The sequence below is a fragment of the Spea bombifrons genome, chromosome 3, assembly GCF_027358695.1.
Source record: "Spea bombifrons isolate aSpeBom1 chromosome 3, aSpeBom1.2.pri, whole genome shotgun sequence".
NCBI lineage: Eukaryota > Metazoa > Chordata > Amphibia > Anura > Pelobatidae > Spea > Spea bombifrons.
Window position 1 is genome coordinate 110,211,801 of NC_071089.1, and position 14,281 is coordinate 110,226,081.

At 38.9% G+C, this 14,281-nt stretch overlaps 1 protein-coding gene across 1 annotated transcript in view; it reads right to left on the minus strand.

Annotated features, from left to right (window-relative positions):
• Positions 1-14,281, minus strand: part of NBAS (NBAS subunit of NRZ tethering complex) — a 253,053-nt gene that overhangs the window by 168,702 nt on the left and 70,070 nt on the right. Inside the window, exons 25-29 of the mRNA XM_053461340.1 lie at positions 13,267-13,440; positions 11,203-11,336; positions 8,172-8,234; positions 6,016-6,138; positions 3,522-3,624 (exon numbers count right to left, since the gene is read on the minus strand). Coding sequence (XP_053317315.1) covers positions 3,522-3,624; positions 6,016-6,138; positions 8,172-8,234; positions 11,203-11,336; positions 13,267-13,440 — 597 coding nt within the window. The remainder of the gene's footprint in view (positions 1-3,521; positions 3,625-6,015; positions 6,139-8,171; positions 8,235-11,202; positions 11,337-13,266; positions 13,441-14,281) is intronic.

A 14,281-nucleotide genomic window follows, 5' to 3' on the forward strand; every position in this document is an offset into this window, starting at 1 on the left:
TGGGCCAGGGCCTAGAGCATAGCGAACAAGAGATGTGTTCTGACTACTAGAAAAGTCATGTTTAATTGCCAAAAATGGCTTTAAAGTAAGATGTAGTAAGAGCAGTGATTATTAAAGGATGTATTTTCCTCTCCTAAGGAAAGGATATCATTATAACGTAATAGTTACTTTAGAAGCACGCTGATAAAGCCATTAAAAATGTTGTATTGATTCCCCATGCTTTCCTTTGAAAGTATTTTAAGATAAAACCAGGGATAATGGATAATATCTAATGTCATACTGGCTCAGATATAAGTAATTAAATATCATGAGACAAAGTTCTCACCGGCAAAACTGAATTTATGCCGGCTCAATTATAGTTCACCTTCTGGATCATGGCCAGGCCAATTTCCAGATAACTTCACATGAGTCCAACCGCTTATACAAATCATGAAATGGTATTCACCTTAGAATGCTTAAAACGATATCAATTATGAGTGAAATGAGTCCTTTTTTCTTTAGAGAACATTGCATTCTCCAGAGGTCCTACAGAGTACTTCTTAGAGAAAAACTTTCCATTCTGTCTGCTGCAAGGGTCAAGACACCAACTTGGACATTCTATAAAAAGCCTTTAGGAAACAAGGTACAAACAAGTAACCCGATAAAAAAATTATGAAAAATTATGAAATTACGAAAAATGATGAAATTGAATAAATCAAAATTAACGGTCCCAAGTTTATTGACAAAAATGTTTTAATACTAGCTTATGTTGAGTGTTTGGTGTACCAAGGGGAACACGTTGGGTTTCTACACCATACTCTACTGCGCGAATCGGGTGCTGATGGAGCCCATACGTAAAAGGTGATCTGCGCCTGGAGGCCACCCAGTTATGCGATGGCCAACTTGAGTCAGTCCAAATATATGGCAAACTGCACCATACATGGCGCCAGCCATTATTTGTTAGAGGTCTCTTCTTTAAAAGTCAAAAGAAGTCTTTACGTTTTGATTTTATCTGTACAGAATTACTTGCAATTCATTACTGGGGAAAATTGACACATTTCAATTCTTTGTTGGAACTCCCATATGCCTTATTTTCGGAGATTCAGACAAAGCTTTTCTAATTTGCTTTCAAAGTCTCTCCCGAGAGAAGACGAGATTGGCAGTCATCTTCGGCTAAATCTGTAAACTGTAATAAAAAGCTTCAAATAATTCTCAACTTTTAACAGATGTCAAGCTTTCTAAGTAAATTATGCCACTCGTAGGCTCGTTCGCGCTTTGTGCGCTTAGTTGATTAAAGCGAACATGGAAATAAACAGCATGCATCAACACAAATTCAATTCCAGCTTAATATCAGCGTTTTACAAATAGCACCGAAAGGTTATTCTTAGGCTTTGAACGTCAGGAATTGTTCTAGTGTTGTAAGTGATGGGGAAGGTGCACCTGATCACAGAGCTGAGTCTGCGGATGTTAAATTAGACGGAGCCACCAACTCGCCCCCAAGTGACGCGAAAGCATAATGGAACCCAGCCAACGTTTTAAAGAAAAAAAAAAAAAAAAAAACACAAAAATATATCTGACAGTGTTCCTCTATCACATCTGTTGTTTGTATGCATCATTCTGAAAGGGCAGGCTGCCAGCTCGCTTGACATTCTGACTTTCCGATCTCGTATAGAAAGACAACGTGCAAAATTAAACGCGGTAGGGAGAGAAACGTTGGATGTTAATGAGAATAAACAAGCGTGTTTGTTTACAGTGCCAAAAAAGAAAATGCATTACGTAGAAAAGGATCCCAGATTCAGAGATCAACTGAGTTTAGAGACGTTTCAGACATTTTTGTACCGGCTGGAAATGTTTCCAGGGTCCTATTTGGCAAACTTGGGGGGGGCTTCATTTAAGAGCACCCGCCACTAAAGAAGGTGTCCAGGGAGGGTTAGTAGAAAGGAGAGGACTTTACTAGCAAACTGATTTGATGATGCTGAGCCTGAGACGTTTAGCCACAGATCCCCGCTGTCATTATCTCAGCAAATATCTCCAAATCCATTACAATAATTGGTGGTTTTAATTATTTGCTATAAACTTTATTCATTTTGCTCCCACATCAAGGTTTACTCGGTGTTCCTTTCACTTAATTGTTTGGCTTGTAAAGTTAGCGATCTCAGTTAATGAACTCTTGTCTGCCCGTTATTTCAATCCTTTATCCTTTTTTATTCCCCCCAGCCTGACAACTTTTCTTTCCGCTGCTCCAAGCCATTGTGTCAAAGCCGACGACACAAACCGCGAGACACGACTGCCAATAACTCTCACCTAGAAAAAGTTCAGGTTTAACAATGAGATCTTACAAATCAGCACAATATGGCGCGGACACAAATCTCCGTGGCTGCCACAGGTGTCTGTACAGCAGAGAGGACAAAATGAAGCCTTTAACACTTCAGACTGAACTTGTCAAGCCGTTCACCTCATTAGCGTTGACCGCTCACCAATTAACGTTAACAGTTCTATTGCCCCGACTCGGCTGCTCGCAGATCACACCAGGTTCATTTGTCTGAGACGGCGTTATCTCGGAGTTATTCATTTTCACGACTTCTGCAATCTGCTTTACATAATGACTTTAAACACGTCTGCCGTGTGACAGCGGAGGGGAAATGAAAGCCTACGAGTTTAGGTCTTTAGCTAATCGCTGCGTGACGGAAAATAGTGAAATCATATACTTAAGACGTGAAAAACCTAGAATATAGATTATTTGCAATGTCCCCTATCTTAATCTATGTTATTATATTCCAATTTTTACCACTGTTATTTTTTATTAATATTTAAGCCATATTTTCAGCTTTTCTATAGTGATAGATATGTATAGAGAGCTAAAAAGGTGTCTTAAACAATAATAATTAAAAAATGGTAGTAAAAAAAAAAAAAAAAAAGAATAAAATACCATAGAATACAATGGGGGACATCGCAAATAATATTTTAAAACAAATGCCTATATTTTTATATTTACATGCCTATATGAGGCCCAAACAAGTCTTGCATTTATTTTCGTGGCACCTCAGAGCTGCAGCGCTAGGTTTTGTTTGTTACCGAGCCGTTTAAAGATGGCGGCCGTCTACAAAAGTACCTTTGTCACTAACATTCAAATATATGACTTAACCAACACAAAATGTGTGTGTGTATTTATATATATATAGTATTTATTCACGTATTGCTTACATATTATTGATGGTGAATTTTTATCTGCTATGAATGTTACATTCGAATACCCTAAATGCATTAAAGTCAACCACTTTTGCTTGAAAGCTCTTCGTTACCCATTCATTATTCCTCACATTACACCCCAGACTTTGGCTCTCTTTCATACTATCGTTTACCAGGTGAAAGTTATTACAAATCTTATTTTGAAAATACTTCATTAGGGCAACAACAAAAAAAACTTTCATTAAAGAATAAAAAATATTATAATGAAATTCACTTCAATGATAAAGGAACCCCTCTTTATCCCGGCATAACATACATTCTTTGTGTAGCAGACTGTGAGGTCATCATCTTACCTCGTAACAAGTGTCGGCACTCAGCACCTTATAGACGTTCTGCTGCATTTCCAAGATATCATTGAGCAGAGCTTTCCAGTGGCTTTCACTAACCGGAGGCTGTCTAATGAGAGACAGAACACAAACGCAAATGTAATTGGCAATTTCATGATTCTGAATCAATCACATGATCAGGAAGAAGAGCTTGAACTAGTTACACAGTGTCAAATTGTATAGGCACTTATAACTATACAAAATGCAAGGCGACACATAGTGTGACTATTTAACATACAAAATGGCTATGCTGATTTTACCACTGTACTGAAATAGCTTTTTATACATAAATCTCAACGTGCTTCCATTTATGTACTGGGTTTTATGGCCGGTCCTAGGGATTCCAGCATGTAACGTGGCTCTTGCAACTTCACTCCGGCAAGCAATTGCTTACCAAACTAGGAGATGACATGGCGGTTATTCCCAGACCACAAATATATTTTAACAACATCTGTAAAGCGCAGTGAAATTTATTCAGGTTATAATATATATATATATCTATGTAATATTTAGAATTCATGGATTTACTACTGTGAGCAGCCATCTGAAGCCATCCTAAAGGCCACTGTCCCTCTTAAGGAGAAGGATACCTAACATCAGATTATTATTCTGACTTATTCTGGAGCATTTTACCAAAACTCTTAACTTCCATGTGATAAGAATTCCTTCCTTCTAAATTCAAAATCTCAGAAGCCAACATACGCCCCAAAAATCCCAATAATGGAACTTAGTTTTGCTAAATACGGTAAAGAATCCATTCAATTCTCCTCTTCCCCACTCATTCTTTGGGCTGCTTGATGAAGTATCGGGACCATTTAGGTTTCTCACATTAGTTGGTTCCTTTCTATAGGTACAATGTAGCAATGTATGAGAGATATACGTGGCGGTAGGCTTCCAGCATCTGCATTATTTCATCTCTCACATAACTTTAGCCAATGTATGAGGACCGACAGAAAGATGGAATACGAAAACAGGGAAGAATGTGTGATGTCTAATTAGATAATGTAAAGGTCCCCTCTCTCCCTGAATCCACCAGACAACTGTTCCTGCATATTTCTGGAAATAATCATTGAAAACCAATAGTTCTGAAAACTTTTTCCCTGTTCTTATAAAATTCCTCTAGGTGTAATGGAATATTGTTCCACATCATAGCTCCAAACGCCGCCAAGGCTTACAAAGCCCCAAATATTTGATATTCTTTTATAAATACAGCTGGTAAGTCAGGAGAGATTTCCCTGTCATTCCTTGAAGTTCGGCACACATCATTTATGTGACCCTCAATCTGATTAGGATCACCGCACTTCATCAGGACTCTTCAGCATACAGCAATACCTCTCAGCTTGATGTACGCAGGATGTGTTATTCCTTGACCTTGGGTATAATCACCGAGACCCAAGAAATCTACAACAATCCCAATAAAACATGACATGAAGAAAAGGTAAAAGCTCAACGGACGCATATTAGTTACTGGCCATGCCGGACGTGGATGAGATGGAAAATGGAAGTCGGTAGAAACTGTGTGTATTTCAGAAATGTTTCATTTTGCCATAAGGTAGAATTCTATACACACTTTAAAAACTAAATAATCTAAATACAGGTTTTCAGAAAAAGTTGATGAAGCATCTAACCATATAAAAAAAATGGGAGGAATGTTGATTTTCTTTCAAACAAAACATGGCTTGTAACTTTTAGAAATAAATAGATTTTTTGAATGCCTGCCATTTGCCTGGATTTCAACAAAATCATAACAATCCAGCCACATAATTATTCTTATATATCTCATGCAATCACTAAAATGATTCAGCGAGCCAACACTATTTTTGATTAAGGGCCATGGGAGATATTCATTGGAGCCCCTAATAATTATTTTACTGCATTTTATTCCTTAATTAGATTTTGGCAATGGAAAGAAAAAAACTTTAAGAGCTCAGAGACCCATTACACCCAGCACCGCTTTCCAAACGCTTTCACTGAAGGTGCTTGGATGTGCTACTTCAGCAGAATATACACAGAAAATAACATTGTTTCTTGCTCAAAAACGGAACATTGCTTTTTAATTACAAGTGTCAGTCACCCACACTCTCAACACTGCTATCAGGCTTCTTTCAGCTAAATTAAATACTTTATATACACTACATGATACATATTTTTAATGTATACACACACACACATATATATATATATATATATATATATATATATTATACACACACACACATATATTATTATATATATATATATATATATATATATATATATATACACACATTTAAACACATACATATTTAGTGTCTGTCTATTTACAAGAAAACAGTGATTTGTGGCAAACACTAATATCTTTATTAATCACTTTCTTCACTAAGTCGTCGTATGTATCCTAACTGTGAGGTTGTTTGCCAAGGATCTGCACTGAAATATAAAAGCAGGATGAGTGAAAAGAAATGAAGGGAGTGATTCTTACTTTCGTCCCGTGTGTCTTGTAAGCCGGACTATAAGCTTGCGTGCGTCTTCGGGACTGGACTGGGTATCCTTTACAAATGATATTGGCTTCTGAAGTCCATGTTTCTCCAGTATTTCGGACACACTGCCAACGGTAGGGAATGACAAACTATGAATTCATGGCAAGTTATATGTTACAGTAAGCAATGCAAAGTATGGAAAACACACGTTTCATTGGGGTTTTTTTTCTTTTCATATTGGTGTTTTCATATCACATTGATTCCAGGAACAAACCAAGGTATTGGTACTTGGTCAATGTGATGATATAAACACCCAGTGTTAGGTGACCCTACACCTTCAAAATGAATTTGAAGAAGCCAAAGCTAATTTCCCAATCCACGAAGAACCCATTGTGTACTTCGGATGATATAAGCCGATATAAGAGAGAGAGAATTTCAGCTAAATATTAGCAAGACTGCCTCGCTGCAGACGCAGATAAAGAAGATCCCTGCCACGGCTAACCGGCTCCCATCTTGGGCTGACCCAGAAGGTTTCTAGGTATGTGGATATACGGGGAGTTTGCCTGCATGTTCTGACCGAGCCAAGATGGACCACCATGAAAACACACAGAGAACAACTCCAGAGAACGGGACAGAAGAGTGGAAACTCTGTTTGATTTAGGAGCTCCCATCAAAAAAATCTTACTCATCAGATAAAAACATGTTTTGAAATATCGTGCAGTTTTATGAAACAGTTTCTGCATCATATAATGCGTTCAAGGCATACCGCCTATTAACCACTCGTATGTGTTCTTACACTTGTGGTAAACAATGGAATGGCTCAGTCTCAATCACTCAGTGACTAATACAAGTCTGTGGAAGAAATGATTTCATTGTACAAGTGGGACTTTATTAGCATTGCCATGAAGAATTAGCTCAGTGTGGTTTGAGTAGGGAAAATCATCCATGGTATTACATGACTGACAACAATGAGATCCTCAAGGACGCTTTGCTCAGCGAGATCAAGGAAAAAATGGCTTTGTCGACGCTAAGCTGCATTTCTATACACAGCACTGTACGTTATACTTAAGGAGAAGACTATTTCCGTAGGACTCTCCCTTTTAACCAATTATCAACGCTCAACGGAATCAAGACAGCCTGCAGACGAGTAGAAAGCCTTTGTTTCACACATCCCAGTATGACTACAACGTGGTGATCGGGACTCCATCGGATCAGGAGTTTAATATGCTGGACCACAGCCTGCAGAAACTTAAAACGTGTGGCTTTTATCTAGCAGGAGCACGACGACGTGCATTCTAATACAAAGCCGGGCTGCTATCTTTTAATACAAAACATGAATAATGTGCGTTCCTTGACGTTGCTGTTCAAACTCCTATCATACATCTATTTACATCAGGTAGAGCCGTCCCCGGGCCTTGCCATGGAGTTTATGAAACAGGGATATTTATCATTTCATACAGCTATGCCTGGCAGAGTTTATCACTAAATCAAAAGCGGCAAGACTGGAATACTTCTTTTGCAAATAATAAGCCGGCAGCGACAATAAACATAGCTGTGATGCCCGTTTTCTTCTAATTTATAGTTTGCATTTAAGTTTGTAGTCGTAAAAAAAAAAAAAAAAAAAAAAAAATAATTCAAAAAAACTTTTCACGCTTTTCTTTAATGGTATGGAGGACGTATCTTAGCAAAGTACAGAAAAGTCTGATTTAAAGTTTGTTTCATTGACAGGGCACATAAAAAAACTTTAGTTTTATGATTAATCTGAGAATATAACAAAAATAAAAGGCCTACCTGATATAAGTATACGACATATAAAACGTGAAAGGATAATTACCGTTTACAATATTTTTTTATTTTTTTTTTATTTGTTTTGCTAAATCAATTAAAAAAAAAATATTGAAATATTACTTAGTAACTAAAACAATAAAGGAAATGTTTGGAAGGTGTTTGAAGTGTTGAAGGTTTTAAAATAATTAAGAACGAAGCGATATTTTACAGTCTATTTTATTTATTTTTTAACAAAAGAGAACTGAAATAGAGAAAAATGAAATAAATTGTCTTATAAAAAATAGCAGCAATACAGCATTCCTGGTTGTTTTAATTTGTTCAGCATGACAGCCCTTAAATGTGGAATAAATAAATAAATAAAGTGTTTTACCTGAGGATTTGTTCCAGCTGATCGACTTTGTCATGAAGAGATTTACTTATGTCTGTCTCAGAGCTGGGAATGAAGAAGGAGATATGAGGTATTGCAAAAATCTGATTTCTGGAAATAATTTCCGGGTGTTATTAATATGGCTTTTCTGAGTGACACAAACAATAACAACTTCGACAGACACAGAGTTTGGTTAGTTCTTCAAGATAATGTCACTTTTTTTTTTTTTAATACACTTGTTTTCACAGTATCTTCCTAATGAAAACTTGGAAGGAGCGCCAGTTTGTATTTTTTTTTCTAGATTTCCTATGAAAAGAATTACATCTTTATTGTGGCATAATGAGAAAAAATGTACACAAAGTGTACACATGCTGGTCCTCGTCCCACCTACTACTGCCAAGAGTTCCCCACCACACACTCTTACTCGTCAGGCAGTTGGTACTTCTGTCCAGTAATATTATGTATTTAAACGATACATTGACATACAATAGTGTGGCTGGTCCACCTCAGACATTTGGCCCTTTCATCTCTTGAGTAATATACCCTCCATCCTTCTAGATCGTCAGCTTGGTTGAGCAGAACTATGGGATTACTACGTGCACTACTTGTAAGGTACTGTTTACCCAATTCACATCGCGGTGCTCAATTATTACTGCTGCTCCTTCTATTACTGCTTATACTACTACTACTTCTTCTACGACTGCTACTTCTTCTACTACTGCTACTGCTACTTCTTCTACTACTGCTACTTCTTCTACTGCTGCTGCTGCTACTTCTGCTGCAACTTCTACGTCTACTACCGTGTTTCCCCGATAGTAAGACACCCCCGATAGTAAGACGTATCGGGGGTTTCAGAGGGGTCGGCTAATATAAGCCGTACCCCGAAAGTAAGACATATGTCTTACTTTCGGGGAAACACGGGGGATTTGCCGGGTCCGCCACTCTAAGGGGCCGGGAAGTCCCCACCAAGGCCGGCCTTACGTGTCTGCGGCCGCACAGGATTTAAATTAAAACATCGGGGTTTTTTTTTAACTTTATTTAACATCCTCCATGTTAAATAAAGTTTTTTTAACTTTATTTAACATGGAGGATGTTAAATAAAGTTGAAAAAAACCCCCGATGTTTTTATTTAAACCCTGTGCGGCCGCAGACCCCTAAGGCCGGCCCCTTAGAGCAGGGCCGACCTTTGGGGTGTGCGACCGCACAGGGCGCCACACTCCAGGGGGTGCCAACCTGCGGCACCCGGCACCCCTCCAGAGACGGACAGTAATGTCCGCCGCTGGAGGAGCAGGCTCGCAAGGGAGCGGTATCGGAGGTCTTTAACAGACCTCCGGCTCCCTTGAGTGATTTTAAGCCGGGTTCAACCCGGCTTAAAATCACTCAAGGGAGCCGGAGGTCTGTTAATGACCTCCGATACCGCTCCCTTGTGATCTGCGCGGCAACAGCTGTTGTGCGCCGGGGTTTCTTGTCAGATCCCGGCGCACAACACTGAAGCCGCGCCCACCGCTGTCCGTGCCCTCTGAACCAGGAAGAAGACAGAACTGAAGAAGAGGAGCGAAGAGGAGGAAAAGAAGCTGAAAGAAGAAAGGAAAGGTAGGAAAGCATTAAGTGAGAGTGGATTGGTGTATATGTGTGTGGATTGGTGTATGTGTGTGTGGATTGGTGTATATGTGTGTGGATTGGTGTATATGTGTGTGGATTGGTGTATATGTGTGTGGATTGGTATATGTGTGTGGATTAGTGTATATGTGTGTGGATTTGTGTATACGTGTGTGGATTTGTGTATATGTGTGTGGATTGGTATACGTGTGGATTGGTAGGTGTGTTGATTGGTAAGTGTGTGAGAGTGATGGGTGTTATGCTGTACCATTTCCAATGTCTTTTTCATGATCTAATTATGCTCTAAAAGTACATCATAACTCCCATCACTCTCAATTTTTTCCCAATATAAGACATACCCCGAAAGTAAGACATAGTGGGGCTTTTAGGGATAAAAAGAAAGTAAGACACTGTCTTACTTTCGGGGAAACACGGTACTACTGCTGCTGCTCCTTCTACTACTGCTGCTGCTCCTTCTACTACTGCTGCTGCTCCTTCTACTACTACTACTGCTGCTCCTTCTACTACTACTACTGCTGATCCTTCTACTACTGCTACTACTTCTACTACTACTGCTTTTTCTTCTACTGCTTCTTCTTCTACTACTGCTGCTTCTTCTTCTACTGCTGCTTCTACTGCTTCTTCTTCTACGGCTTCTTCTTCTTCTTCTGCTTCTTCTTCTGCTGCTTCTTCTTCTTCTACTGCTGCTTCTTCTTCTTCTACTGCTGCTTCTTCTTCTTCTACTGCTGCTTCTTCTTCTTCTACTGCTGCTTCTTCTTCTTCTGCTGCTGCTTCTTCTTCTTCTACTGCTGCTTCTTCTTCTTCTTCTACTGCTTCTTCTTCTTCTACTACTACTGCTGCTGCTTCTTCTACTACTACTGCTGCTGCTTCTTCTACTACTACTGCTGCTGCTTCTTCTACTACTACTGCTGCTGCTTCTTCTACTACTACTGCTGCTGCTGCTCCTTCTACTACTACTGTTGCTGCTCCTCCTACTACTACTGCTACTACTACTGATTCTTCTTCTACTACTGATTCTTCTTCTACTACTACTACTGCTTCTACTACTAATGGCTGCATGAGAGGCCACACGTTTTTATGTTCACACAGTGTATCGCTGGGCACAGAGTAGATAATCGGGTGTGTATGGAGCCATATTGGTCAGTGGCCCACCAGACATTTGCTTGGTGTGCCAAATGGCGAGTCCAAGCATGCTTTGCAAGAATGTGGAAATATGTTTATTTATTTTAAATTAACTTAAAATCAGCCATAAATGAAAAGACAATAGATAGGCTATGTCTTCTCTTTTGCTTATATAAGTAATGTTCGCAAATAGATAAAACCATGAAACCGAAATCCGCACATAAAAAAAAAAAAAAAAAAAAAAGTTAAGGAACCATGAAAAAACAAAGAAAAATGTATCTATATCTCTTACCCATAACCTCTCTGCGGAAGACACTCCAAGATGTCGTAACACAATGACAGCTGGTTATCTCGTTCACAGGCATAAATACAATCCAGAGCCATAATCATCAGCTGATCCTGGTCAGGGACAAGTTTTTGCTGGCACTTGAAAAATAATCACATAAAAACAAATGATTAATAACAAGCAATGAAGTGCGACGGTGGACAGAAGGAGAAAGCCGATGCGCTGGCGTTCAGAGAGTTAACCCATTATCTGCAATCTTAATCAACATAGTTTTTGAGCTGCAGAGCAAAAAGTGTCGAATAATTAGTCAAGGATTAAAGCCGTTCACAAAATTCTTCTAATCTCAGGAACTATAATAATTCACATGAAATATGATTTATTGTTACAATGTCTGCGGCACATCCTAATTTATAACATCAACGTTCTGTCACAGTTTAATTATTCAAGGCTGTTGCTTGGCTGGATATAAAAAAAGAACAGAAATCAGCAATGCCGCGTCTTACTATGAATTACTACCATGACTAGTTTCCAAGTATAAATAATAGAATATTAAATACTAAATAGGAAAAATGGAAGAAGCCACATTGGTCCTACAGAAGACAGACGTAGGTAATAGTCTTTATTGGGGCAACATTCTACCCGAGGAAAGGACCTCCAAGGTAATGAAAGGTCATGCGATTCTACCTTATCTTCTGTTGGCCCGAGAATGCTATACAAAACACTACTGAAGGCAGTAACAGGGCGTCAAAGTATAGCATTCCAATACATAATTACCAAGGACAGATAAAGAGTTACTCCATGTGTCCCAACAACAAAGCTCATGTCATGGCAGGCGTAAAGGGGAAAATAGATCCAGACGGGTGCTCCAGATCCTGTGCCTACTGGTGTTTCAGCAAAAGCTGCTATAGATGCTTCACCTAAAGCTTATAGGGTATATCCAGCTACATCCCACTATGATACAGATTATAGAAACATATAATATGTTGTATCTGCTATGCCACAGTGGCAAGGACTTTTAAATAATAACCATAGTCATAATTTAAAGGGACGCTGGAGCCATCAAAACACTTTAATGCATAGGGATAGCTGAGAGATCACTTTAAATTTGCGTGGTGCGCCCATTGGAAATGTCCGATCCCCAGATATTCAGCCCAACACACCTCATGGTCCATGATACACTTACCCTCAGTCAGTCCCTGGGGTGGCTCGGCGAACATTGCCCTGGAAGGGGTTTGTTTCTAATAAGACCCCCCAATGGGGCACATGCACAGAAAGTACTCCTACTGCAGCTTCTCCCTAATGTAAGGAACTTATCTGGCAACCCTTTTTAAAGAATGCCTAATAACTAGTCACATAGTAATTTAAGTCTGTCTAGGACATTTTACTGTCCATTTAAATAGGGAAAACAGATCACTTGCTTGCATGTATACCCATCATCACTACAACCATGCACAGCGAAACCTTAAAATTAATGAAATCACACCAAAGAACAGCGGACAGATGGCATGTGTACTTTAATGTGAATTGTGCTTCTGAGGAAGTCTATTACTGGGTCAATGAGATATATTACATATGACAGGCAGCAAAAAGAAGCACGAGATCAGCCTATAAGCAAACAGCGCAGATGGATTTTAAGAAGAAAAGATGACTGAAACGCAGATTCTCTTTGCACTAACCGTATGAAAAATTCATCAAGTCATCTAATCAAATATTTACATGTCAACAAATTGCTCTTCGATATTAGTATATTAGAGGGAGAAAGCCTGCACAAGCTTGCTCAGTGATTAATCCATAGTACTAGCGGCATGGCGCTGCATTAGGTATCTTTGTTTTGGATCACTCCAGAATTTTACATGAGAAACAATGTTTTTAATGTGTATTGTTCTTGCTGTACTTTTATTTTTTGTTTTTGGAACAGGTAATGGTTGCCATATCTCTGGAAAAACCCATGGATGCAAAAATCAAGAAATCTGTGATTTTATCATGAAAAGAGTAATGGGTTGTGCCCATTATTTTGGGCTTCACATCGAGCAGATCAAAACAAAAAAAAGAAAGACTATGTGAACTTACGTCCGGTTTGGAATGTTGAAAAACCTTCAAAGGGAATTTAAGGTCATCTTTTGCCAGCGTCACTAAATATTCCTTCAAAAGCGCATTGGCCGAGCCAGGAGCCTGAGCCTCGCAGCGATGAAGGAAGGGCACCATCCACTGATACGCATTTTTCATGTAGTCTTCTTCTGAGCTCTGCAAAATGAAGTTATCCATCAAAAGCTCATGTTCCAATCTAGAAAAGCCATGAACTCAATTCTGTGTTAAGCAAAAGTTATGCCGACCTTCGTCTTACTCTTTACAGTTTGAACTTGGTAAGAAAGAAAAAAAAAAAATCTGCTATGGCAACAAAGCCTTTAAACCTGTTGGAGTTGATTCGCTTAGCGGAAAAGCATCTTTAACAATAACGATCCAAGAATTCTAGAATTTTGACATTTTTTATTCTTTGAGAAGGTACATATGAAGTCTAAACAGCATTTACTGACGGATAAGAAGCTGGGAAGGCCATTAGGCGTTTAACCAACATGTGCTTTGTGCTCCGACTGATATAGTTCACAGAGATACCAACTCAGCGGTCTAACGCACCCTCAAGTCACACTAATCACATCTTGTAAAGACGCTGTATATCATTCCTATTTGTTTATTCTAATCAGCAAGTGTCACCGTTTCAACAGAGGCAACTTTCAAAATCATTAAAAGTGAGAAATATTCAGAAAGGTTGACTGGAGAGTTCAACTAGTTGAAAAAAAGTATCTTTAATCATTTCAGAAAACACAGTTGGGTTTCATAAACCAAGCTGTGCACTAAGCCTGGCTGCGACAGCATTATAAACTTAAATTAATGGCATCATTTTGTGTTCATGTTGCAACCTGTTAGCCATGAAATATTCAAAGAAAATTAAACTAAACTTGACCATCTATAATCATCATTCATCACATGAAAGTGCGGGCAAATTGGCAGGAGGAGTGGTTGACATTAGGTTGTACGCATTAAGGCCAAAGAGTTGGATTGGGCCAGGACAGGGATTAAGAGCAGC